The 25,941-nt window shown below is 37.7% G+C and overlaps 1 protein-coding gene across 1 annotated transcript in view; it reads left to right on the top strand.

Annotated features, from left to right (window-relative positions):
• Positions 1-25,941, top strand: part of NOL4 (nucleolar protein 4) — a 123,655-nt gene that overhangs the window by 58,444 nt on the left and 39,270 nt on the right. The window contains exons 3-5 of the mRNA XM_053466172.1: positions 8,034-8,145; positions 9,889-10,001; positions 14,585-14,717. Coding sequence (XP_053322147.1) covers positions 8,034-8,145; positions 9,889-10,001; positions 14,585-14,717 — 358 coding nt within the window. The remainder of the gene's footprint in view (positions 1-8,033; positions 8,146-9,888; positions 10,002-14,584; positions 14,718-25,941) is intronic.

Genomic DNA, 25,941 nt, shown 5'->3' with positions numbered 1-25,941 from the left:
CAGCGTAAGATTTACGCTCATATGGGCAAGCAAAGTGTTAAATAAGTAAGCACAAACAGAAACATTAAATTTGGCAGCAGATAATACCACTTGGCCAGTCTAGTCTGCCCTTTTTTTTCTTCTGAGGCCTAAAGCAGTTGTTAGTCTCTCTTAGATTTGGGTTAACCATATGCCTATCCCATACCATGCTTGCCAAAGGCTTGTGGGAGGTGATTAGACTTCATGGTGGTGGCCCCGTAGTCACGGTCCTTGCCCTGCTGCTGCAAGTATATGTAAATTTCCATTTAGAGTGCCTGGCCACACTACTTCGGTGGCTAATAGTTGTGCATACAAATGACACAATGTAACTGGTATTGTGTCTCAGTGGTTGTCTGACAAAGTTGGAAAAACATCAACATGATTAGATGAAGGTTCATGGTTGTAGTTCATTTAGTGACATCATATTCCAGCTAGCCCACAGTGCATGTGTCCCGTTGGTTTTCTCTTTTATAATTACACTAAACTAAAATGTGTTTTTCTGTTTTATAATAGTTTATGGTATCAGTACGGGTTGTGGCTTGTTTATATTTGTATTTCATTTCTGACCTGAGAGTAATTGATTATTCAAATATCTGAAATCCAACATTGGCTGTTGACCGGTTGTAATCCATCCATTATTAGAACCAAGTAATTGCTCTTCCAACATTAACCAGATGGATATAAGGAAAGAGACATCTGCTACCAGGTGAGGCTAGAATTACCCAGATCTGGTGATAATAACGTTTCATTTTTTTCCCAGGAAACAAACAGGTCAGAATGTGCAGGGCTTAGAGGGCGGTTGGGGAAGCTTCCCGTATGTTGCCTGTTACCACTGTAATTAAACTCATACAATATATCAACCCCAAGCACCTCTTACTTGTTTTTGAGGAAACATTACGCGCGCACACAAGTCTTTCTTTCCCGTTGCACAAATATATTACAGACTTTCATGGTTTTTAGTTCAGTATATGAAAAAGCCACCCATTTAACAAACATATTAATAGACTAAAAAAGATACAGGCTTATATAGGATAGAAAAGGTAATCAACACTGTTATTTTTCCTTTTTACGAATAAAACCCATTTAATATATGTAAGTATTGTTGTTGTGATAATCATATCACGTTAATATATCATTTCTTTTTGTACCTTAGGGTGTTTTCTTTCATAATTTTAACATTTTGCATTCAGGTCTTGTTTAATAAACTGTGCTGTCATCATGTCCCCAAAACCTGTTGCTTGTCTCAAATACAAACTTATTATAGTTAGAAAGCACAGAGGAAATAATTACCCCGTGTGGCCATCTGCCAGCAACGCCAAGCAAGAAAGTGAAATTCTACCTGAACCTAGGGATTTCCGGTGATAAAAGCCTGCTAGTTGTTGTCACATTGTACGGACAGATGTGGAGGAAGACGCCAGCTTTGATAATTAATGGTTCACAAATGAAGAAAAAAAAAAAAAAAGGAAAATTGCAATAATCCACTATGTGTTCCAGTTCTTGGCCAAAAAATTTGACTTTTTAAAGAAAAAAACACCTAATGATACTCCTAGAGAATCGTAAAGTAGTAATATGACTTTCCCTTTCTTCTTTTTTTAATTTCTCCATCTGGGCTGTATTCACCGAAAAACCGATTGATCGGTGACCCTGATAATATTATCTCCATATTGAGCTCAGAGAGCAACGGTGACCAAGCAATGAATGCCCAACCAATGAATGCCCAACCATTTATCCTCTGATGACAGCCACACGGATAACACAAACGTAATATTCAAAGACATTAGGAGCAGGGATGTGCCCCATGGGCCTTCTATCAAAGACCCTTACAAATGAAACTAATTATAACCGGTATACCAGATTTTCAGGAGGAAATGGCTGTTATTAGTAAATTTTACCCCCCCCCTCTGTATACATGAGTCATTGAAATGCTTTGGGTAATTATTTTAAAACAATGAAGACTGCAGTGAGTCATAAGGCAGTACATGTCATTCTTCTCTATGCACAAAGGTGCGAAACGCGTCAAGTGATTCTACGTGTATTTACACTGTATGCCTATACACTCCACGTGGATTTCGAATAAACCACTTACAGAAATTGAATTTGTGCGTTTCCGTGAGGTTGTTTTCCTTCTATTTTTGTGGAAACCAATTCGCAGTACATTTTAGTTTTGAAATGAGCATAAACACGTCAGTTTATACCCCAAACGTTGTTTACAAAAAGATTTTGGATATTGTAAGAGTTATCATCCCATCCATTGTGTCCGCGGTACTGCAAGCTTTATTATCCTGTAGGACATAAAGCGGAATTACAAGTGGGTCGATTTCTGACATTTAAGCCCATTATTCTGCACTATTTCTTAACAGTAAAAATGTTTATTTACATGGGATAAGGATGTAATTATGTATTTTAACCTGTGCAATCGCACAAGAAGATGAGTTCTTTTGTTGTACTTCCAGTGTAATTTTCCTGTAATAGCTGGATTACAGGAATTACAACAGAAGCGATACCTTTCATTGTCCTCTCCGTACAACAGCAATAAGGTGTAAACAACATAAAGCTCATGTTATTTCCGTGTATATGATTATAAGCGTATGCAATGTATATTGTTGTCTATACCCAAGGATGGATTTACATGTCAGATACCTCTAGCAACCCCCCCCCATTACCATGCTCTGAAAAATGTAAATGGCTTTGTAGGCTTGGTGTGGATGGGGAGTTGGGAATAATAGGTGCAGCATTAGTGAATGGGCAATGGTGGAAGAATTTAGGACTACAATGAAGCCTTCTGTATCTGTCATCTCTACAAGCTTTACACCTTGCTGAGCCGTCACAAGACCTTAAGGTTTAAGAGGACAGGGCTTGTCAGGTGCCTACAGCAAGTCAATCTGCAAATCCAATGTACAAAGCCCTGACCCTGTGTCTGGTTACTTTTCAATAAAATCCCAGCACAAGTACGTAAAAGTGAATAACTTCATTCTTTAAACTTTCTGTATTTTTTATCCAGCTGGCATCTCAGCCGAACTGGATAGAAAGAGATACTGTCTATTGTTCCTAAGAATTACTTCATTTTTCAATGACCCCCCCCCCCAGAGCCATCTGGAGATCTGCCAAACACTAGAAAGACAAAACATGTATGCACAGCACCTGCTGTTTTCATTAATTGTTGTAAATGTTGTGGTGTGCTAACTTTATTACTGAGCTCAGTACTGTGCTGTGTTGCCATAGCCTGGTAATTCTAGAATCAGGATAGATCGGTGTTGTAACGTTTCTGCTGCAGAGCAAGGTGCAGGTCCCCATACAAACACCAAGCGGTTTCTTTCCACTTCGATGTCTGTTCATATTGTGCTATCATTCCCACTGAATGTAAACATAACATGATGCCACAAGACTCAGCTTTCATACCCCTCCCTGCCTTTTCATTGTACAATCTATTTATATACAATTCAATACAGGTTTATATTAAGGGAGAATCACACATATTAAGGAATTATTTTCATTTTGAGTCCATGGTGTCACCGGATTTGCTTCAAACCCCCCCCCCCCCGGCATTGCATGGAATGTATAGAATATGTTCCGGTATATTTGGTTACAGAAAAGCCAGAGCCAAATCGACTGAACTAGAAAGCAGCCACTAATGCTTAGCCGCTGTCCGAGGTCCTGTAGTACCACATAAAGCACAGCAAAGAATAAACATGGTGCTCAGACGTCTCATGCTAACATCTTACCACCTTTTATGTAGTTTATTTACACAGGGGAGCTACAGTTTCCTGAAATGTATTGTCATGGAGCCATGGCATGTTTTTTGTTTAGCTGCCAAAGCACAAAACCCATGTTGTGATATCTGATTTAGTACTGTCTGGGTAAATATAATGTTCTACGTGGGAGCTCTGCAAATCTGTTCTAGCGGCCCACCTTATGGCAGCCATACATTATGACCTCCTTTTGTAAGATGGGATTTTTAGCCCCAGCCACTTACTGACCGCCACACTCTTATTCTCTCTCCAACTCCACACGCTCCTGGATCCTCTATGCAAGACAGGGGGTGACCTCCAATATACTTAGAACGTTTTCAGATACTTCTCAGTAGAGGATCTATCTATCTATATATCTACTGTTTTTTTTTTACTGTTGATAAATCAGATTAAATTATTAGGTTTTGCTTATGCGTAATAGAGATTTCAGGTCAACATGACTTTACCCTTCTCTGGGTTGAAGGAAATAAGTCCCACTGTCTTTGGTACAGTATAGAAAAATAAAAAATATGTATAATTAAGCAAAATTTTTATGTAGACTACTTCTCCTCTGTAACATTGATTATAAAGGCTCGCCAGCCCCTGCCCTGTCATTACCGGCAGCTTAAGTTTCACTTCTGTGATTTCAAAGCCGTAAATATTCATTTGTTAGGTGGAGGGTGAATAATATTATCATAATTTTTCATTTATTGTCATATACACAAGTCGGAGATAGTGTCAACCTTATAGCAGTTTTATACTCGACAAATTGGCTATCAGCATTCATTTGTATTTACAAAGATATATCACTTTTATCACAGCACGATGTATATTTCACAAAGTACTAGCTGCTAAAAAAAAAGAAAATGATGTTTTTTATAAAGAATAAATGTTTTTTTCCTTTACTTTTTAAAATCAGCTTTTTATTTCTATAAAATGTAACTCCTCCAGCTTTTTATTATCTTAGTAGTTTTAATATGCTTAAGATATATTACATCACATTTGTAAGTGCACATTATTAGGATGCAATGCTTTCCTGGGTCAGCTATGCAATCATTAAGAAGCAAGGCGCCCCATAAAGTGTCCCCATGTCACAAAGATGCAAAGGAGGCACAAAAGAGATCATAATTGGAGAGAAACCATGTGAATCAGATAAGGAGCAGGAAGAAATTCAGCAGCAGGGGAGGTAGAACAAGAAAGCTGAAGGCTAGAGAAAGAATGATGGCGGAAAAAGACATTGGGTCACCAAGAAGCAGAAATAGAGGAAGGAATGAAATATATGGGAGAAAGATATTACAATATGGGTAGGTAGCTGGTGACAGGAGAAGGGGTCTTGGTGTTTATAAACAGAGCAAGCAGATATAATTTAGACAACAGGGAGATAGCAACAGAGGTATCGTTTTTATATACTAAGAGACGTAAGTACTACATTGCAATTATTTATACAGCTCCAGCAGATTCTGTATGGCCACAGAAGCACTTGCAATAAGAAACGGTAAAAATATTTAACAAAGACAATTAAAAATGGACAAGAACATTAAGACACACGGTAAGACCTATTGTTACAGAAGGAGAGAGGGCCTTGCTCTTGAGAGGGTAACAAAGCAGAAGGAAATTACAAGAGAGAGAGAATTGGTGGCGTGTCGAGGAAAGAATAGTCATTCCCAGGAACGCCAAGGAACAGAGAGCAAGAAAGGCTGCAGATGTTCAGCGCACAATGCTTGCATATGGAGCGTTAGACCAAAAGCTCAATGCAGGCTTCAAATGAGGAAGTTCGGTTAGTCCTGTAAACCAGTTAATATGACATCACAGAATGTTTTGATTTCAAAGTGTTCTCTGTGACCTCCCAGCTTCTACATCACAGGCCGATTGCAACTGGGTGCAATAAGATGAGGGGTGACCTTAAACAGCAACTGCAATAAACACATTGTTATCTAATAATACAAAATCTGAAAGAATTCTATAAAAAGTAATAATTGTATATATTGACATTTGACACAAACATCTTGCAAAAATTATGAAATGAATCAGGCAGTTATGGTTGACAGATATGATATTTCAGTCTAATAGCCCTCTACACACTTAAACGTTTGTATCATGCGCAATTTTATGAATCTCACGTGTTCTGCTGCATTACACCAGCAATTGATTTACATCGGACCTCCATAACCTAAGCATCTGGATGTTAAGTGACCCTTTATGTTAAAGCGTGGAAAGCGCAGCCATAGATTCTGCCTGCTACAGCTTCCAGTGATCTCTAAAGAGTCCTTGGTCTATATCAACCAAACACCAGAGCATATTCTGATAAATTAACATGCCATGTAGTGGCACTGGAGACAATATTCTTAATGCAGTGGGCAGCGGGGCTAATCTAGATTTTTGACTCGTTTGTTTAATTAAAAATGATTGTTACCTCCTTCGGTCTCACCTCAAACCTGACCACAAGCAAAATATTTGGGTTGTGAACTGCCTGCAAAAGTCCAGCTGGCAAATTTGATTTCTGTCTGCCAGAACTATATGTAAATGCCGGAGCCTTGGGACGACGATCCGTTTAAATGATGGGCAGCGTTCTAATCCAGCAATCTGAATTATGAAATGGGTGCAGTCAGGAAGCATGCTCGGATGAAGATGGAAAGCTAATTATAGAAAAAAATTAGTACGGACCAGATACAGCCAATAATTGGCTCTAATCTTAGCTAATGCCATTCAAAACTACTTTTGCCCATATTATAAGAGGGCAGATGTTGTCACATCCTGCCTACAGCCATCGCACGATGGGGCAAATGGGGCATGCGCATGGTTTTCAGCAGGCAGCAGGAGATGCAAGGACAAAGAAGTTGAGTTAAAGAGGAACTAGTTGGGAGTAGAAAAATGTATTTAGAAATATACCACAGTTATTATTTTACAATATATATATATATGAGTTGTTAATATAGTATCTAATATTTTATATATATAATACATATATTTTTTATGTGTTCATTCTTATTGATACTTTATTAATGTATTATATTTGTACAACATACCTAAAAATGTTTTTTTTTTCAACCATCCATTATTATAAAAATGCTTAATGCTAGATTTATTCCTACAGTTACTGTAAACTGGCTATAGAGAAAGATAAGACATCAGCTTTTCATTCCCAGAGTTGCAGATTCCCAAACTTTAATTATTGGTAGAAAAGAGCCTTTACCTCCATGAAGCAGAGAACAAAAAACCTGACACCTGATTAAGATATGAATTTAAAAAAAAAACAATAAATAGCACCGCTTGTGATTACATGCATTTCCAGGGAGACTAGTTATTTTGCACCTTTAATAAACTTTGGAAGTTCGAATAAAGGCAACTTTTAGGATCTGTTATGTTCCAGCTGCAGAATGCCCCACAGCAACACTTAACTTTTAACAGGGCTTTTAGCATTAGTAAGCCGACTATATGAAAGACTAAATCATTTTTGTATTAGAACAACGTGTTGTTTTGTAAAAAAACATGCGAGTCAAGGTAAGCACGTGCTCCACGATGATAAAACAAAAGGCTTCTGCGTCCGTCCAAGAGTTTGGCATTCAATTATCATCTAATGTACTGACGTTCACTAAAATCACTCCGCATCACATCCCGGCTGCTGTCTGTACATTTGCGTTCAAGGTTGACAGAGTGGCGCATGTGCTCAAAGCTGTTTGCAGGAGCGAAACTTTCACTCAGTCCCTTTGTTTATAAAGGACACTATTCTGGAATGAACTTTGCATAAGTGCTGGGAAATGCTGCGGAGTCTAATGCGGCAAAACCTACATTTTTCTCTCTCTCTCTCTCTAATCACTTTTCTAACAAACTTTTTTTTCTTACAGAGAAGTGGAAAAATGGCCATTGTAGACAATGTATCATAAGAGATGTTTGTAATCTATGTATCTATGTCTTTATGTTTAATTAGAATTGGGTTGAAAAGACCCAATTAACAAAACAAGCCATTTTTTAGGATAAAATAAAGTTTTTTTGTAAATTCAATTTATTGATAATACAAAATGCTCATATAATTTATGAAATCTTGCATCTCATTACCTTAACTGTGCTGTTTCACCTACTTAAAAAGAATTTGACTAAATACATTATTATTGCTGTTCAGTGCCCAAACGCTACCTGGTTCGCGTGGAACTGCACCTTTAATTAAATGAATATTTGTGTATAGAGTGGGATCTTGCCTGGGACTGATTCATTAGTGTTACTGTGAGCTTGTACAAAAAACCCTCAAACGAAACATTCACAATGTCCTTATGCTGCTATTTCTTTTAGATTTCTGAGACATATGCCTTCTTACCGCGAGAAGCAGTGACAAGGTTTCTAATGAGCTGCTCAGAGTGTCAGAAAAGAATGCACTTAAACCCAGATGGAACGGATCATAAAGGTAAGGACGTTGACCAGAACACCAAAATGACCTTACACCTTAGTAGGTGATTTCAATTTCATGCGCTACCATTTGGGGGCTACATGAAGTTTACAACAAAGTCCTATGGTGATTTTCAATGTATTTCAGATATGTATCTATGTAAAACCTCCATTCTAACGGTTCTCAATCAAGCTTAACACTAATGCATAGCAGTGCTATGAGTCCGATAACCACATTTCCCCCCCAGGTTACTCCATAGAGGGGAGCAGAGACACCAGGTCCAGGCTGGCTGTAGGGCACACAGGAGCAAAGTCCAGCTATTCATAATATTAAATATATTACTCAAATTATATGAAAATAATAAATTAGATACAAATAAAAAAAACGTATTTTACGGTTTCTGCCCTGTTAAATTGTTCATTATTGATTGGTTCAGGCAAACTTTGAAAGTGTGGTTTAGTAGAAGCAAGAGAACCTCAGGTCGGGGAACTCATCGGGGACTTGCCATATTCTGCTCCTGATCTCTGCCTTCACAAGGAGAACTTTTTAACTAGAAAGAATTACACTGCTAAACAAACAAAATGCGTTATGCTAAACACCGTATGAGATGTGTGATGCTGACAGTAATTACACCAAAATTAATTATTGCTTTGTCAATGGAGCTGCCCTTCCATGCAGCCATTCTCAAGATTAGTACACTGCGTATATATAGTTTGGGACAGAAATTTCAACTTACTGATTTTTGGGTACTAATTAGTGTTTTAACATCACAAGGCAGGACCTGCTTTTTTTCCACTGGAAAAAATGATAATCACAATAAAAAGAGATTCTATCCCAATGGGTCATATTCATATTCACCTCCATTTGAAATGACCCCTTATGTTTCATTTATGTAACATGGATTAAAGGGGTACACTGTCCAAGATGAGTAGGTATGATACAGGGAAACAGCGTATTACAAGTAGGTACCAAACAGAGGCTTAAAAAGAGCAGTCAGTATGTGACTATGGAGACTATAATCTCATACTTTCATGAATATAATTAACCTATCTCCTGCGCTGTCTGCTGGACCTAGAACACAGTGATTCAGAAATAGTTCTCATAATTGGCCAAATGACCAGTCTCAGGCCATAAGTGCAGTAATGGAGTCACACTGTGTGAGGGCTCTTCCTACCATGTGTTATGTTCATGAAAAGTCACTTTCTATTGTGTATAGCAGAGAAACTACAGCAATACAAAATCTGTTGTTGCTTCAGAATTGTTACCAAGTATTTAAGCGTTCCTATGAGTACAATGGAATACAATGATAATTGTTAACCAACCATAATTAGTGCTATGGTGAGGACCAGATTAGGGAAATTGTTGTTTTGCATTAATCAGAATATGCCTTTGTGATGAGTTTATTCCGTCACATTCATTAACTGATTTGTATTATTTCTATTGTCGAATGTGTCTATCATATCATAGTGCTCTTGTTTCCTTACCATTGTGTTAGCATGTTTGGAAAATACCTGGGTTTTTTTTGTATTTTTTTTGGTGTGGGTTGTGCCTTTTCCCTCTGTCTGTCCCATAAAGAGTTACTTAACCTCATTCATGTACCTTTTTATTTTTTGTCTACTGAAAATGAATAATTGATTGAATGAAGAATTATTTAATTTGCCCGAATATCAAAATTTAAAAAGACAAATTTGTAATGAAATATTCTTGCGCTGCGTTGCATTCCACAAAGAGAATTTTCCATGTTATGTGCTTTTCTTACAGATAACGGAAAACCTCCAACATTGGTGACAAGTATGATTGACTATAATATGCCAATTACTATGGCGTACATGAAACACATGAAGCTGCAACTCCTAAACTCCCAGCAAGATGAGGTAACTTTCCATAATTCAGAGAAAAATATAATTTTTACCATTCTCTTGTTCATTGGGCTTGAAATGGAAGTATGGATTAATAGTGCTCTATAGTATATTAGCCTCTATTATATCCAGCTTTCACCTTAGAATGCAGTAATGCAGAAATGATAAGCGGACCTTGTTATGTATACTGTGTATTCTCGGCACAATGCTGCTCAATGTTTGTAATGAGCTGGACCATCGGGACCATATGGAATGCATATGGTGTTGTTTTTAAGACAGGTCGGCCCATGTTTGGTTAATCATTTTCCAGCTGAGTTAAGCACAACACACCATTACTACTTGTTCTGGTTAGATATTATTTTCGAGGTTGTAAGTTTTATAGAATATGCTGTTTTAAAAGATGTATTTTGCATTCAGGTGGTTTGCCTTCTCTTAAATGCATATTTTCCAGGAAATAGACAGGTTATATCGTACTTTATTTATTATAATATGGTTTAAAATAAATTAGTTTGCAGAATCCTGTTGCAGTCCAGAAGTGTGGTGGTTGTATCTGTTTTGGAACAACAGGGGTTATGGATAAAAATGTCTGTCTTGTAAAAGTGGGAATTCTGCACCACAGTCGTTACTTATACCTATGTATAAAATTATTAATGACTGAAAAACAGCAGTTTTGAGCCAGCCGCACCACATTAGACAAATAATCTCATTTTAAGTTATAAATACTTTCACGGTCTAATAAAAATGCAAGCCACCTTTTAGATTTATTGCCAGGCTTTATTTGTACAGGAGACAAAACAAATGCAGGATCTGAGAATAAACATTTGCGATGTTGCCTCTTTGTTCTCATGTATTGAAACCTATTCTGAAAGCTATACACTTAGCACTAGAGTCGGGCGCCTGCGGAAAATTTGTGTTTGTTTTCGTAGGGAAAATTTTTGCATTCAACGAAATTTGTCTGATTCAGACGAAATTAGTCTAACATTTTGGTTTTCGGAAATCCCATTTGTTCGTCCGGTTGCAACTGAAAAAGAAATAAATGAGTAGAAGTTGAATAGGGGATTTGAGACCAATAAATGGAAGAAAGAAGGACAAATTTAGCTTAGAGTTATAGAGGTAAGGTTAAGGATAACAGTGGACTAGTTAAATGAGCTTAATTAAATTTGTTAAATTAACTAATTAAGTTAATCAACGACCTTCATTAAACCAAAACTTTAGAGAGTCTTAGACACTGTGAGAAATGGGAGGCCGAGGCTCACCAAGTCTCACACAAAAGCATCTCACTGTGTAAAATGCTCAGATGCAGCACAGCAGTGTCACATAAAGCAGTCATGGGGAAATGAACGGATCCCCTGCCTGCTCTGCTCTTATATAGGCTGTCTTCATTAATAGTCTGCTTCTTTTTTTCTTTTCTTTAAAAAATGCACCACAGCCATTGGACAAGCCCTTAGCATGGTGTGACAGGAGTGGACTGATTGGACAAACGAAGATCAGCTCACTCAATGTCCCTCCTCTTAGTGCAGGAAAAATGGCGAGATTCTCCTCCTCTTAGTGTAGTTGAAAAGGCAACCGCGGCGACAGATTTTCGTATTGCGCATATTCGTTTTTCGTTTCTTTCTGTTGGTTTTTCGTTGGTTATCACTACTAATTGCCTTAAAAATCAAGAATTGCAACTTATTGTGTTGTCCAAATATTGTCGTGTCTGTCTCTGTTCATACTGCTCACAGCTATTTTTTTCTATAACAATATTATTCTACTTTGCTTTTGAAAAAGCTATTGTGTTGTTAGGAAGGCGGTTTGGGAATCGGCATCTGATCTGTGAAATGTACTAGACTGGATTTTTATTCTTACTTGATCCTTATTTGAGTTTAAAGCCAGCATAGTTACTGTATCGACTGCAAGTTCATCTAGTGAGCCACCAAATGAAAACAAATCACACGACAATGTCTGGGATGTCAAGATGCCAGGATGCATTAACCTGACAAAGCGTTCCCTAAAAAGGGAGACCTTCCCAACATGAGTCATCTATCAGAACTAATAACGAGAAACGTGCTGTTACCAAATGGCTGCACAGAAGCCGTTGCCTGCAGATCTTTAGCTAGCGAAACATAGTTTATTAAGTTGGAGGCTCATTGTATGCACACTGAGTGATTATATATTTGTTTAACAAAACCTGTTTAAATAAGGCAAAGGTGGGTTTGTATGGTAAACATGCAATTTAGGCCTCTGCAGTGAACAAGTAGCTCACATGTGATACAGTATCATTAACATATCACCAGTCAGTAGGACCGTTTGGCCATCTGTCACCTGGACACCCCAGCTACACAGCCTGAAATTAGGTGCTTTGGAACAATTTCATCTCAGCTCGGAAAAACTGAATACTAGAGGGCAATAGAAGGCAGTAAGGCAGTTCTTTTAAGGTCCTCTTCTACCTACTCTGATTAATGTAACACATTTAGAACAGAAAACAGTATTAGAAACCTGATTCCAGATAGTGTGGAATTTCTAAACCATTCTGAGAAATAATTAATCATGTAAAAATCTTTAGATACAATCATTCTCAACCAATTCTCACTGCTTATGTTCCTGCTAAATATATTAGCTAATTAATTTACAGTCGTGTGAAAAAGAATGCTATAGTTTTATATATCAGGACACAATAACAATCTTCTGTTCCTTAGAAGGTCTAAAAGTTAGGTAAATACAACCTCACATGAATAACAACATTACACTGTGTCATGATTTACTTAACAAAAATAAAGCCAAAATGGAGAAGCCATGTGTAAAAAAAAACTACATACACCTTATAATTTAATAGCTTGTACACCTTTAGCAGCAATAATAGTTTTCTGTATGACTTTATAAGTCTCTAACATTGTTGTGGAGGAATTTTGGTCCATTCGTGTTTACAATGTTGCTTCTATTAATTGAGGTTTGTGGGCATTTGTTTATGCACAGCTCTCTTAAGGTCCCGCCACAGCATTTCAATCGAGTTGAGGTCTGGACTGACTGGGCCATTGCAAAACCTTGATTCTTTTCTTTTTTCAAGCATTGTAGATTTACTGGTGCACTTTGGATCATTTTCCTGTTGCATGTCCCAGTTTCAGCCAAGTTTTAGCTGTTGGACAGGTGGCCTCACATTTAAATCTAGAATACTTTGATATACAGAGGAGTTCATGGTTCACTCAAAGACTGCAATGTAACCAGGTCATTTAGCTGCAAAACAAGCCCAAATCATCACCCTCCACCACCCTGCTTGACAGTTGGTATGAGGTGTTTGTGCTGATATCCTGTGTTTGGTTTTCACCAAATGTGGTGCTGTGCATTATGGCCAAACATCTCCACTTTGGTCTCATACATGCAACTTGGCAAACCTAAGCCTTGCTGCCATGTTCTTTTTAGAGAGAAGAGACTTTCTTCTGGCAACTCTTCCAAACAAACCATACTTATTCAGTCGTTTTCTAATTGTACGGTCATGAACTTTAACATTTAACATGCTAACTGTGGCCTGTAGAGTCTGAGATGCAATTCTTGGTTTTTTTTTTTGCAATTTCTCTGTATATTGCACGGTGTGACCTTGGGGTGAATTTGCTGGGACGTTTACTCCTGGGAAGATTTGCAACTGTCTTCAATATTTTCCACTTTTGAATAATCTTTCTCAGTGAAAAATGATGGACTTTAAATTGTTTGGAAATGGCCTTATAACCCTTCCCAGATTGATGGGCAGCAAGAATTGCCTCTGTAAGATCATTGCTGATGTCTTTCCTCCTTGGTTAACACACACCTGAATGCTCTCGCCCAGCAAACAGCTAAAACTCCGGCTTTTATAGAGATGGTCACACTTACTGATGATCAATGAATCACTTAATTAGCAGCACCTGTCTGCTACTTTGCATCTTAATTCCTATGGAAGCAGCAAGGGTGTACTTAGTTCTTCACACATGGCTTCTCCACTTAGGCTTTTGTTGAATAAATCATGCATGATGTACTATGTCATGTATATTATATTTACCTAATAATTGTTATTAAAGTTTTTATCTCGTTTAGGCCTGCTATGGAGCAGATGACTGTTCTTATGCCCAGATATGTAAGACCATAGAATTCAAAGAGGGTGGGCTTTCTTTTCCACACGACTGCACATGAGAAAAATTGTTGCACTTTGCTTGTGTGCCTGAAAGTGTCCTTAGGTTAAAGGTGAAGTGTATTTCTGAATTATGTTGGTCATTATTATCATAACATACCAAAAATTATTTAACATAGTCAAATCTGCACCATAATGAAGTTCAGTGATAGTGATACAAATATAATTTACCTAAGTATCTCCTTTTAATTTATTGTAAAAGCTGCCAATCTCACAAGGTACCATCTCCATCTCAAGGTACCACCACCCATCATGTCAGAGCAGCTTTCCTTCCTTACTCAGTGCCCCAGTAACTAACACTAATTATTTTTAGTTTAAAAAGCTGAAATATTTTATTGTATATACTGTACTGCAATGTGTTCCCTGGTGTTTGTCTGCTAAGCCATGATTTAATACTGCAGTGTTTTGCTCACGATGACCCCAGCATCTCACAATGTGAACTGTGCACATATGTTTGCAGGATGAAAGCTCTATAGAAAGTGATGAATTTGATATGAGCGATTCTACCAGAATGTCAGCCGTGAACTCTGACCTTAGTTCTAACCTTGAGGAAAGAATGCAAAGTCCTCAAAATGTTCATGGACAGCAAGATGGTAAGTATCCATATCTGCAGAGAAATGACATATTGTTAAATGACACTGGATGCATTGTATAGCATGCACTGACAATTATGTTATTGACTGCATTATAGTCCAGCGATGTCTTCTGAGCTACAAATAACTGTAACCACAATCTGTTTTAAAGGAAAAGCCTTCTCATTATTTTAAAATATTTTAAATGTTGCCTCTAGTTGAAGCCCCTCATACACCTAAACCCTCTGCATAAATCTGAACGGACGGAATGCTAGTTAGGTCATACTAAACCCAGCTAGAAAGTAAAATTATTATTATTATTACATTAGCGTACATTGAGTTCATTTGCTGATGTCATAACTTGGATCTACCCAGACACTACATGTATGGCTTCTAGGACAACTTTAGAGCTCCCATATGGAGAAGAAATTGGTGGGGGCTTTAAGGGAGCATATCGGCAACATTCACTGGTATGGCTGCTGGCTTCCTAAGAAGGTTTCTCATGGACCACACTATATTAAAAAATGGACATTACTGCCCGTTCAAAAGTCATCTACATCCTTTGATATCATGTTCCTTAGCTTGTTTCCTCTATTTACTTTTAACTGTGGTTAAAGCTAGAGTGTGATTTTAATAATTCCTTAGTCAGCCTGTGGTTGCAATTTCCTAATTAACAAATCTAACATGTAACTCCCCGCATTTAATTGTGGTTTCCAAACATTGTATTTCTTTCTTGACAATCTTTTATTTGAAGTGTCCCCGAAACACTTGATTCTATTAGAGCTGTATCTGTGCCAGGTTAATGATCTCGACTTCATGCGAACAGATTTGTGATTAAGGCACAGGCCTCTGAAGTGTGTGACACCAGCTTCGGGCAGGCTTCCCGTGACCTTCTGTATATCGCTGTCAGTCAGATACAGAATAATTAGACATTCTGTCTACTGGGAGGGGATCCAGTGACCCTGCTTGTTCTCTTCTGTGTACTAACTAATGTATAAATCACAATATTTGCTTCTCCGAAGTAAGGCTGTAATGTTTGTCATTAAAAGGCCTACCAAATTCAGACCAAAATGCTACTTAATGGAGAAAAAAAGTAGCGGTAACATGCAGTTTGTGGGGTAACAATAATATTGTTAGATATTGGCGTAACTTGTCAGAAGTAGATCTTCACAGGTTTTCTTTTTTTCTACACCAAATACAGCATGAAAACCTTTAGGATCTTAACTTGTTAAACGTCAAGGGCTTGGATAACATTTAGCATGTTTATTACAAAAGGTTGCTGGAATAAAAAGATATTTGGGATAGAAGTAATAGTAGTCAGATTTTATAATATTAAAGAAAGGTAAATAAAAGAATTGTCTCTGTTAAAAAAAGATGAGAAAGAGAGTTATTATGTTTTAAAATATATTTTGCACATTATATGAAAAGGCATCACATAGGAACTAGGTAAACAAATGCATATTAAAATACTTCCAAAGTAGTTTACTATGCACTGGTTTGTGGAGCACTAATCACCCCCTTTAAACATCATGATAATATATGTAACAAATATAGTGTTACATAAATGTAGATAGATTCTGTATTAGTAGCAAGCTTGTTTACTGTTCTAGAATACATTCAGGACCTGTCCCACACCAAATTGCCACCCAGGCAAAGTATACCCTTTCACACCGCCCCCCCTTCCATTTTTAGATAGCATTATGTTTTTACACAATTATTGTGTGTTTTCCAATTATTGTGACATTTTTCAGCTATGCCATGCTGTTTTATCTAGACATTATATTGACTTGGGAAAACACTCATTCTGATCTCCTAGAAAAAGAGGGGCATCAGGGGAGGAAAGATGGACATAGGGATTTGGGTCCCATTAGGGCAACCGTGCCCCTAATTAAGAGACCAAGGAGCCTTCCACACACTTATCCCCCTAGAGAGCATATTCCACTGCTTAACACCCCACAAACTCAAGTGCCACCTGCCATGAATACATTCACTATGCTATTGTAACAATAGATACATCTCTAGAGGCCAACAAACAGAATCTGGTAAATACTATAATTATCATACATATAAACGTGAGGTAGATAATTCTTCTGGAAATATGATAGCAATTTTCCTCATTTTTCTCGTCCTGCGATCAAGATACCCTGATACATATAACATGCACATACACATTTCCTAGAGCTTTACCAATCAATATAATGCATCCCTCTTTACTAAATCTTCGTAGAGTATGAATGTGGTCATGTCTTCTTTGTGCAAATTTCCATACATGACTGTCAGATATCTATCTCATACAAGAGTAAGGATATAATGAAGTTATAAGTGGTCACCCGTTAATGATTCTCATGAAATCTTTTCTCTGGTATCGAAAGCTGCATACATAGCAGAATCACTGTTAATACACAAAGGATACTATAAGCAGAAAATCAAACCTCGTAAACATTGCTTGTCAAACACATTTTCCAGTGTCATTCATTATGATGTGACAGCATGCACCATGTGCACAATGCCAGAGGCGATTTTGTCTCATGCTAATAGTGTATTTATTATTTGTATTTATGCAAATTGTGAGGTCATCCAGGTGTAAAAAATTAAATCCATCCCTAAATAAGGTTCAACATAAAGCTTAAATGTGCCCTTTAGGTGCTTGAGGAGAGTGGTATTTCCCTTTAGAGAAAGAATGAGCATACAGTGGACTTCCAGCTGCTGCTGCCTACAACATCCATCTTTCAGGATAAGCGTGATGGATGTTCTGTCGTGGGAGAAATAGAGTAAGATACGTTATAAGGCCCTGTTAAAGTTTTAGTTTAGCTCAACATGTATAAAATGTTATAGACAGGGGCATTACTATACTGATGAAAGATATTTTTTTCTTCGTCAGAAGGGATACATTTCAGGTTTTCTTTCATATTCACCCATCTGATCCAGAAAACAATGAAGGCTACCGCCCCTTAGTAACCCCTAGAAACACCTTTTAATATAAAGAAAAGTAAGGGCCAGCTATTTTAAACACACAGTACATTTTATATCTGTGCGGAGCTGTTCTGTATGCTGTATATGTGTCTTCCTTGCCAGCTGTGTGATGCTGCAGCTCAATGACAGCCATGGTTTCAACAGGACATGCATGGGGAAGCTCCCCATTGTAATAAAATCTTATGCCTGTGAATGATAATGTAACTCAATAACATTTTTAAAACCTAAGCTAGTCATAGGTGCCTATTGAGAAATATGAGATCTGTATTCCACAAACGTTCATCAACCCTTTTTAAGACAAAATGCAAGGATTAGATCGTCATGATTTTTTTAACACTTAAAATTTTGTGTTGCTTTAGGTGCTGTAGGGAACTGTCTGTGTAAAGGACCACAAACTAGAAATAACATTTTTGTTAATTCAGATACATTAATTTACTTCTACAAGTCACAGGGAATTTTAGTCTAGCCAGTTAAGGGACTGGGATCAAAATATTGGATGGGAGACCCAAAACCTATATCTCCATGAACAATGGAGGTAATTCTTTCTTCTTGTCTGTAGATTTCCAGAAATGTTAAGTCTGTAAAGTAAGGGCCAGGTTGGCACGAGATGAATTTCCAGAGAATTGGTATTCAATAAATCTTACTCCATTTCTAAAACACTCACTGGAAATTGGGGGTCCTGGCCAGTTTCATTCTGCTGCAAGACAGTTTCCATTAATAATTTAAACTGGGGGAAGCTCATTGCAAATTGGAACTGCATAGGGTTTCAGTACAACTCTGAAGAAAATGAAGGTGATCAACATATGGCAAATGCGACCCTGGGAGTTTCCCCGACCTTTAACAGTACATTATTATTTTTTATTGTTTTATGACTTTTTGTTAATTACTTTGCTACTGGAGTTACATTTAGTAAGGTGAAGTATAACACATTTGGACTGATATCAATGAAAATTGTGCCTTAGGAGGTATTGGTGAGCGCAGGACTAAATAGTATTACAATGTCAGAGGTCATGCATTGGACACCAGGTTCAGCATGGAGTAGGTTGCATAAGATCCCATCAATGAGTCGAAGCTACTCACAAACATGGCATTGAAAGTGAAATTATGACAGTAAATACTTTTTCCATAAAGGACTTCACTCCAAATCTTGGTGGGTGAATGAAAGGCTAATCGCAAATATATATTCTAGCTTTGAAACATTGTTCTCAAACTGATTACATATATTTTAAACCATTACTTGGGTTTTTTTGCAATCCAAGTTGTTTGTTTTGACAGCTGATTGTTATAGAAGAAAGTTAAAACATTTTATCTTTTCTGGGTTACCAATAGCTGAATTGGCAATTTGGGGGGGAAAACAATTAGCGTAGGGAGGATTTAACTGATTTACTGTTTTGAAGTCCATTCGAAGTTATACGAGTGGGTAGAAATGAACTGCCGGATCCTCATAAAACTAAAACCTCAAATTAGTGCAGGGCAATAAGTAGGTGTGAAAATGCATTTGTTCAGGGCCATTGCTATCAACATGACAAAGAGAGTGATGGCTGGACTGTTATTATTATATTTAGTTGGGGTCACATCCCATGTACTCATTCTGATAAATAACCCCATGTGCGCCAAGTAAAGAACTACCTGTTCATATAGTTTATTTAGAATGTTACTTTAGATCCTCCCCAAGGCACTTTGTATATCTTAAATGCCATTAAGGTGTAGATTAAAAATATTGAGTTTTTGCTAAAGTGTCCTAAAACTGGGCCTAAAACACTTGCTTAAACCTTACTAAAGCATGAAATATACTTGTGGTATAGAAAAGTGTAGTGAAGCATTGAAGAACAGTTATTTGCTCCTTATTGTTTCATTATATGTAATTGGTCTGGTAACTTGGGGAAATGGGAAGACAAATAAGAAACAGAAAAATAGCGAACAAAGAAAAAGGGGCAAAGAAAAAAAAAAAAGATACAACATGTAACTCAAAGGAGGAGAGATATGGAGCACAGCGATCAAAACATTATGAATGCTGGTAGGCTTTATCAAATTATATAACAGAACCAGAAAGTAAATAATACAAGTGTAACTATCTTTAAATGGGGGTATAAAGTAACACCCATGTGTATTATACAAAAAATATATTAAGTCTGTCACATCGCCTTCTGTGTATTTACAATGGTGATGGCAGTTATTCCATAGCCATTGACAATAACTTCACATTAGGTCCTATGTTACATTTCAGGTGGTCAGTAAATACACGCAGTGTTGTGCAAAGTTTTATTATCTAAAGGGCCGCTTAGTATTCAATGTCCGAATCCAAAATGTCACTCTCTCCAGAAGCAGACTATTGCGACCCCTCGTCTCAATGGGGGGACAGGATCAACCCCCATGAACTGCAACATAGCCAATTGATGCCCAAATTCTAGGAGATGCCTATATGTTTTGCCATCTCTGTACCCTGTTCTGACGGCTGATTTGTGGTTGTTTTTTTCCGTAGTCCAAGCCACAAGTGCAAGCAATTTTGTAGATCACATAATCTATTTGGCTCCTTATCCACTTACCCATGTAAGGGTGAGAAAAACTTTCCCCCTGTGTCACATGTTACTAAACTTCTAAAAAAATCAAATATTTATTGATTCTAAGTTTAAAATACTAAATGGCGAGAGAAATACTACGCCTGGACACCTGGTGGTTAATATACTGTAAAAAAGAATTGGGCATTGTACTCCTCCCTCTCTTCTCAAAGCAAAGTTCTATCAGGAAGAAGCCTCTGAAAATATAAAGGCTGACGAGAGCATAATTCCCCACATTCTAAATATTCATATATAACTGGTGATATGTCATAAAGCTGCCCTACTCTGTGAGATTCTAATTTCTACTCCTAACCATACTAATAGTGAAACCCTAAATCCCTAAATCACAAAAAACCCAAAAACGCTACCAGGGGGAAAAAACAACATGCACTTCACTGAGACCGAGCTCAGGGGTAATCGAAAACTTCCTGGCAAACCATGTCGGGCGTGCATTTTACACAGCCTGGTTTGCCTCTGTGTCCCTGGGGTAAATAGCATTTTGCTTGATAGAAGGTCTTTAATATTATGTCCTCTCTTGAAACGTATTATAGGCGGATCAGAGAAGCATGGTGACAATGTCTTTTAATATATTGGGAGGCGGAGGCATATACATATGTATATAATCCTACCAGCAGTCAAACAAAGTGATTGTAGTGTGATGGTCTGGGGCTGCTTTGCTGCTTTCGGACCTGGGCGACTTAATTTATGGAACCGTGAATTCTCCTCTCTACAGAAAATCCTGAAGGAGAGTTTCTGGCTGTTTGTAACCTAAAGCTCAAACCCAGTTGGATTAGGCAGCAGGACAATGATCCGAAGCCATTCCCACTGAATGGCTCAAAAGTACCAAAATAAAGGTTTTTGTCTTTCTCTTTTATTAAAATTAGTTGGATGATCTGAAACATTTGTGAAAAATACGCACAAATAGAAGGCAGCGGGAAGAGGGCAAATACCTTTTCACAGCACTGTAATTGTGCCTTGTGTAGTCCCAACTTATAAGTAACTTTTAATAGCAGCATTAATCTCTACCTATTGGATATAGTGTGCATCGAGGCAGGTAGAACATTTCACTGAACAAACGTTTGATCTATCGTTCTCTTCCAGCTTGACAGTGGTTCAGTGAATATTACTACACCAAAAACATAAAGCAGATTCCCTGGGTCTCAATAAGTAGAATTAATCTGTGTGACTGCGTGAAAATGCTTTTCCTTTGCTGTACGAACGATTGCATTCTTTTTTTAATTATAGACTGTTCCCACACATATTGTAAGAGCTCACATTGCCTTTCTCCCGTGTTAGCGTGCATGAATGATCAATGGACATTTTTATCTACCTTTTGATCTTGCATTTAAGTCAACTAAAAACACAAGTCATGTTATGTAAAGTAAAATGCATGCTTTCTACCAAATCGTCAAAATACAGCGATGATCCCCTGAAATATCGTGCCAGATTCAATGACTCTGGTTTTAATGGAGCTGAAAATGAATTTTTTATTCCATGACCGCATTGCAAGGGTTATTTTGAAACCACTTTTTATACTTTGGCAACATTGCAAGTGAGTGAGAAGGCAGCTTCTTTCCGATTCTTGCATCCACTCTTTATACATACCGGTATGTGTTTTGGCTATTTTCTATGTGTGACTTCTAGATATGTGTTTGTTTCCAAGTGTTATTTTTAAACCTTTTTACCGGGTTAGCTAAGAGGGTCTGTTCTAAGCTGTCCTCTGGACATCATGCCAGCAGAGTTCTGTTAATCATCTTTGGTGAAACCGTCTCTTATTTTTGCAACATTGTAACAAGTTGAACAAGAAAACAATTTCCATGTTAACGGTTCATTAAAATTTTCAGAATGCTGCAGTCATGAAAAATATGTTGCTAATGCGTAGGGTTTTAATCGTAAATGTAAAGATTGTATTTGCCTTTTATCAGTTTCATTTCACGTCAAGCAGTTCTGGACATTTTACAGCTAGTTTAGTTGAATTGAACCTAATTGTTCAATTACTTTGATCTCTATTAGCTACTCAGAGGTTTGCTTTGATTATAAATTGAAAATTGTATTCATTGTGAAGAGCTTCAGAGCTACAGTATATGCGCTAAACATGTATGTGAGTTTGAGTAGTTGGTGCATGTTACTTATATATATGTGCTGGGCTACGAGTGAGTGTGGTTTTAACGTTTGTTATTTTTTCATGAGGATTTTGGGCTGGTTATTGAATCATTGCCCATTTTTACCAGAACAGTACACACAACACATACAAACTTGTATTACACACACATGCGACTCCCGGTAAAACAGTAGTTCTTGGTCTTTTTCCCCCATGGGACCATCTGACTAATGAAAGTCTATGGGGTGTCCACGTCATAAGCTCTGCAATAAAGCAGTCTACACAGGGTGTTTTCTGATTGTGGTTGGCACTAAATATGATATTACTACATACAGTGGCAACTTAAAGCTAAGCAGTTGAAATATTTTTATTATAACAAAAGGAATGTATATCACATTGTATTGATTGTGCAAAGACATTTCTTTTTGATCACACCCATCACACACTCCATTTTTGATGTGTGTGTGTGATGGGTAATTTACCTATCCTCTTATTATCATCTTGTAAATATTATTTGTTATTATCTGAGTTTATAACTAACCTTCTCGTTAAGCATCTGTCCTACATTACTAAAGGTGTAATCCTTAAACAGGCTCCCTAAGTTATTATTATTATTATTATTATTATTTGTTAATCGCTTACATATTCTGCAGCACTCTATAATATTGTATGATTAACAAATAACTAATGTACACATACAGATACAAAAGGGATTGAGGACCCCACGTTTGAGCTTGCATTATAAAAGGAATTCTATATGTATAGCTTTAAATACATAAAGGGGCATAAAAAAGTATAGAAAGGACATATATTTTGAAGGAACAGAAATGCTAGAGCAGGAGGTTGGTCATCCACTTAGATGTAATGAAGTATTAATAGAGAATAAGACTATATACACTATTATTGTGTACTGATATCAGTTTAGCAGAAAAGCAGCATGAAAGTGTTAAAGCAACATGTCAGGAAGGATTTGATACATATAACACATTTTATTTATCGGCGTCGGAGACCTATGAATAGCGTAAGGATACATCTGTTGTTTGGTCTCTAATCTCGACTATGACGTAAAAAGTATTCCCCCAGTCTCCTTGTGGTTTCGGTAAAGCGTAGAAATGTGTCTGCTGTGTCTGTAATTGCCATCGCGTCTCCCTCCCCCTACCATTGCTTGGAGCATCATGTCGTGTAGCTGAGTCCTGCCTTTATCCCGCTCACAGATCGCTCTCAGGATGCCATCATCTTAGGTCGCGACCCAGTGGATAAAACACTTTTTGAAGCAATAATACCTCTGATAGACGCAAATGGCTGATATTACTTTGTGACATGTAGGGGAATTGCACAGCGCTGCGGAATATGATTGCGCTATATAAATCAATGAATAATAGGGGGTCTTAGCACCACCGTGCCAGAGGGGTGATAGATGCAGGTTGACTATCCTTCTCATTTTTAAGCAAAATTACGCTTGATAAGTACAGGCATCCACTGGTAAAGTTCCTGGAAGCCTGAAGGAAGGCATCCAGAGCACCGAGAGCAATAGACATATATACGTGATTCTCTGGCATCCTTTTTTCGACTCGTCCCAGAAGCCCCACTAGTAGAATGTGCACAGTCGCCATGGCAACGCCCTCCCCTGCTTCATACACCAAAGATTAGCTCTTGCTGTGCAGAGGAGGGAATTTCGGGAAGTCAGGCTAATCCCCGGGTGCTCAGTGAGAGAAAGGTTGGATCTCGCCTGGGGGATGTTGCATCTGCAGTGGTAGATTTGGTCAGCCAGAGACAGCAGTATTTAGGCTGAAGAACTGAAGTGTCAGCTGCAGCAGAGGTGGAATATGGAATGAGGCTAGTCTAAGGCGAAGCGGAGCCTGTCCCATGTCAGCTCTAAAGTAGACAGCAGAGGGCTGTGAGTCGAATATGAACATCTCACCTGTGCAAATCATGCGGAATGCGAAGAAAACAACGGGGAGCGGGAAATAAGCAGATTTCATTCACATACTTCAATAATTTAAAGAGTCAGGACATAGAGTGTGCACGGCTATTAAATTATTCAGTATTATTGTTAGAAAAGTTCCTCTTGGTTTTGTGGGTTTTTTTAACAGCAATACAGGAACTCCAGTCTGATTATTATATACTTTTTGCAATTTAACCTCAGACTCAATACTGAGTATAAACTAGCAGTTAGTAAAGCACAGATTTGTAACATGTAGTCCTCTCATTCGCTCGGTTGGTGCAATCAAATGACATATTTAGGGAGAGTGTAATACAAAGCAATATTCACTTATGTTAAATTATATTTTAATAAACCTATAGACTGGCATTCCATGTCTTAACAGGATTCATAAAGGTGGTACTCCTTCTCCTCTTTTTTTTATGTGAAGCCAATCCTAGTTCTTCACTTTCCAACATTCTTTTAGCAGGGCTATCCCTACCATACAAGTAAACTAATTGGCTGTCTGGGCACTAAGCTTGTGGAGCCACAGCCTTACAGGAGGGGGTTCTTGGGGCCATACGGGGTTATGTATTATGATGACACAGGCCAAAAAAACCCGAAAAGGTACACTGTCATGCCTGGTGATGTGATGCATCATATGTCTAAATGTTTTTCATGTCTTTTATCCCAAAAACCTACAAAAAGAAGCACCTTATCCCAAGAGTTCACATGGTATTAGTGTCTTATAAAAGCTGATAGTTCAGTTATATATCATAATCACCTATTGTGAGACATCTTTATCATACCTCCCAACATTCCAAGTGTTGAAATCGGAACACCATTGTTGGGGGATTAGAATTAGGGGCAGAGTCCGGACCTGTGAGGCCGCCCAGTGCCTGAAACTGAACAGGTGGGCGAATTGTCTTTATACACAAACCTCACGGCAAATAATGTAAAAAGGCAACACTACTTTCTTATTTAAAATACCCTTCAAATATTTCATATATAACATGTTTTTCAAGGGCAGGTTTTCAGGTTTCCTGCAGTATGCTTTAGTCCACTTATCAAATGTGGCTTTGTCTTACGGCATCCTCTCACTCGTGACGTACTTAAATGGGAGCTCCCAACCTTTTTTAAAAACACATACTAGTGCCAATGAAAATATACTGGGAAATGATTTAATTAACATAATCATCAAGAATCAGCTCAGTGTGGTATTTGAACAGGGTAAGGCACCCAAAATGGCAACATCAGCTGCCTCCAGGTCTACTGATAAAGGACATTTATTGGAACAAGCTGAAATAAAACCAGATTTTTGTCAATGCTAACCTACATTGCTGTATACAGCACTGCATTTTACACTCAAGGAGAAATATATATATTTGTTTCCCATGGAGCTTCCACATTAAGGAAAATTCCAATATGTAGGAGCAATTACCATGCACAGGCAGTTTGTCATTTTGGATATTCCATATTACTAAAAGCTCTTCAATTTCACTAAAAGTGTTTCCCATCTCGTTCAAAGCACTTCAGTATAACTTTAAACACATTTCTGTCTCATTTGCAGAACTCTGAAAACAAAGTATGAAGCCATAAGGCATTTTCTGTTTATTTTGAAAATTCTATTAAAAGATGAGCATCCTACATTTAACATATGCTACGTGCAAGACGCTTTATTTTTTTGAGTGT

This window comes from Spea bombifrons, chromosome 5 (genome assembly GCF_027358695.1).
Source record: "Spea bombifrons isolate aSpeBom1 chromosome 5, aSpeBom1.2.pri, whole genome shotgun sequence".
Taxonomy (NCBI): Eukaryota; Metazoa; Chordata; class Amphibia; order Anura; family Pelobatidae; genus Spea; species Spea bombifrons.
Note: the sequence above shows the minus strand (reverse complement) of the source record. Positions and strands in the feature narration are given on the sequence as shown.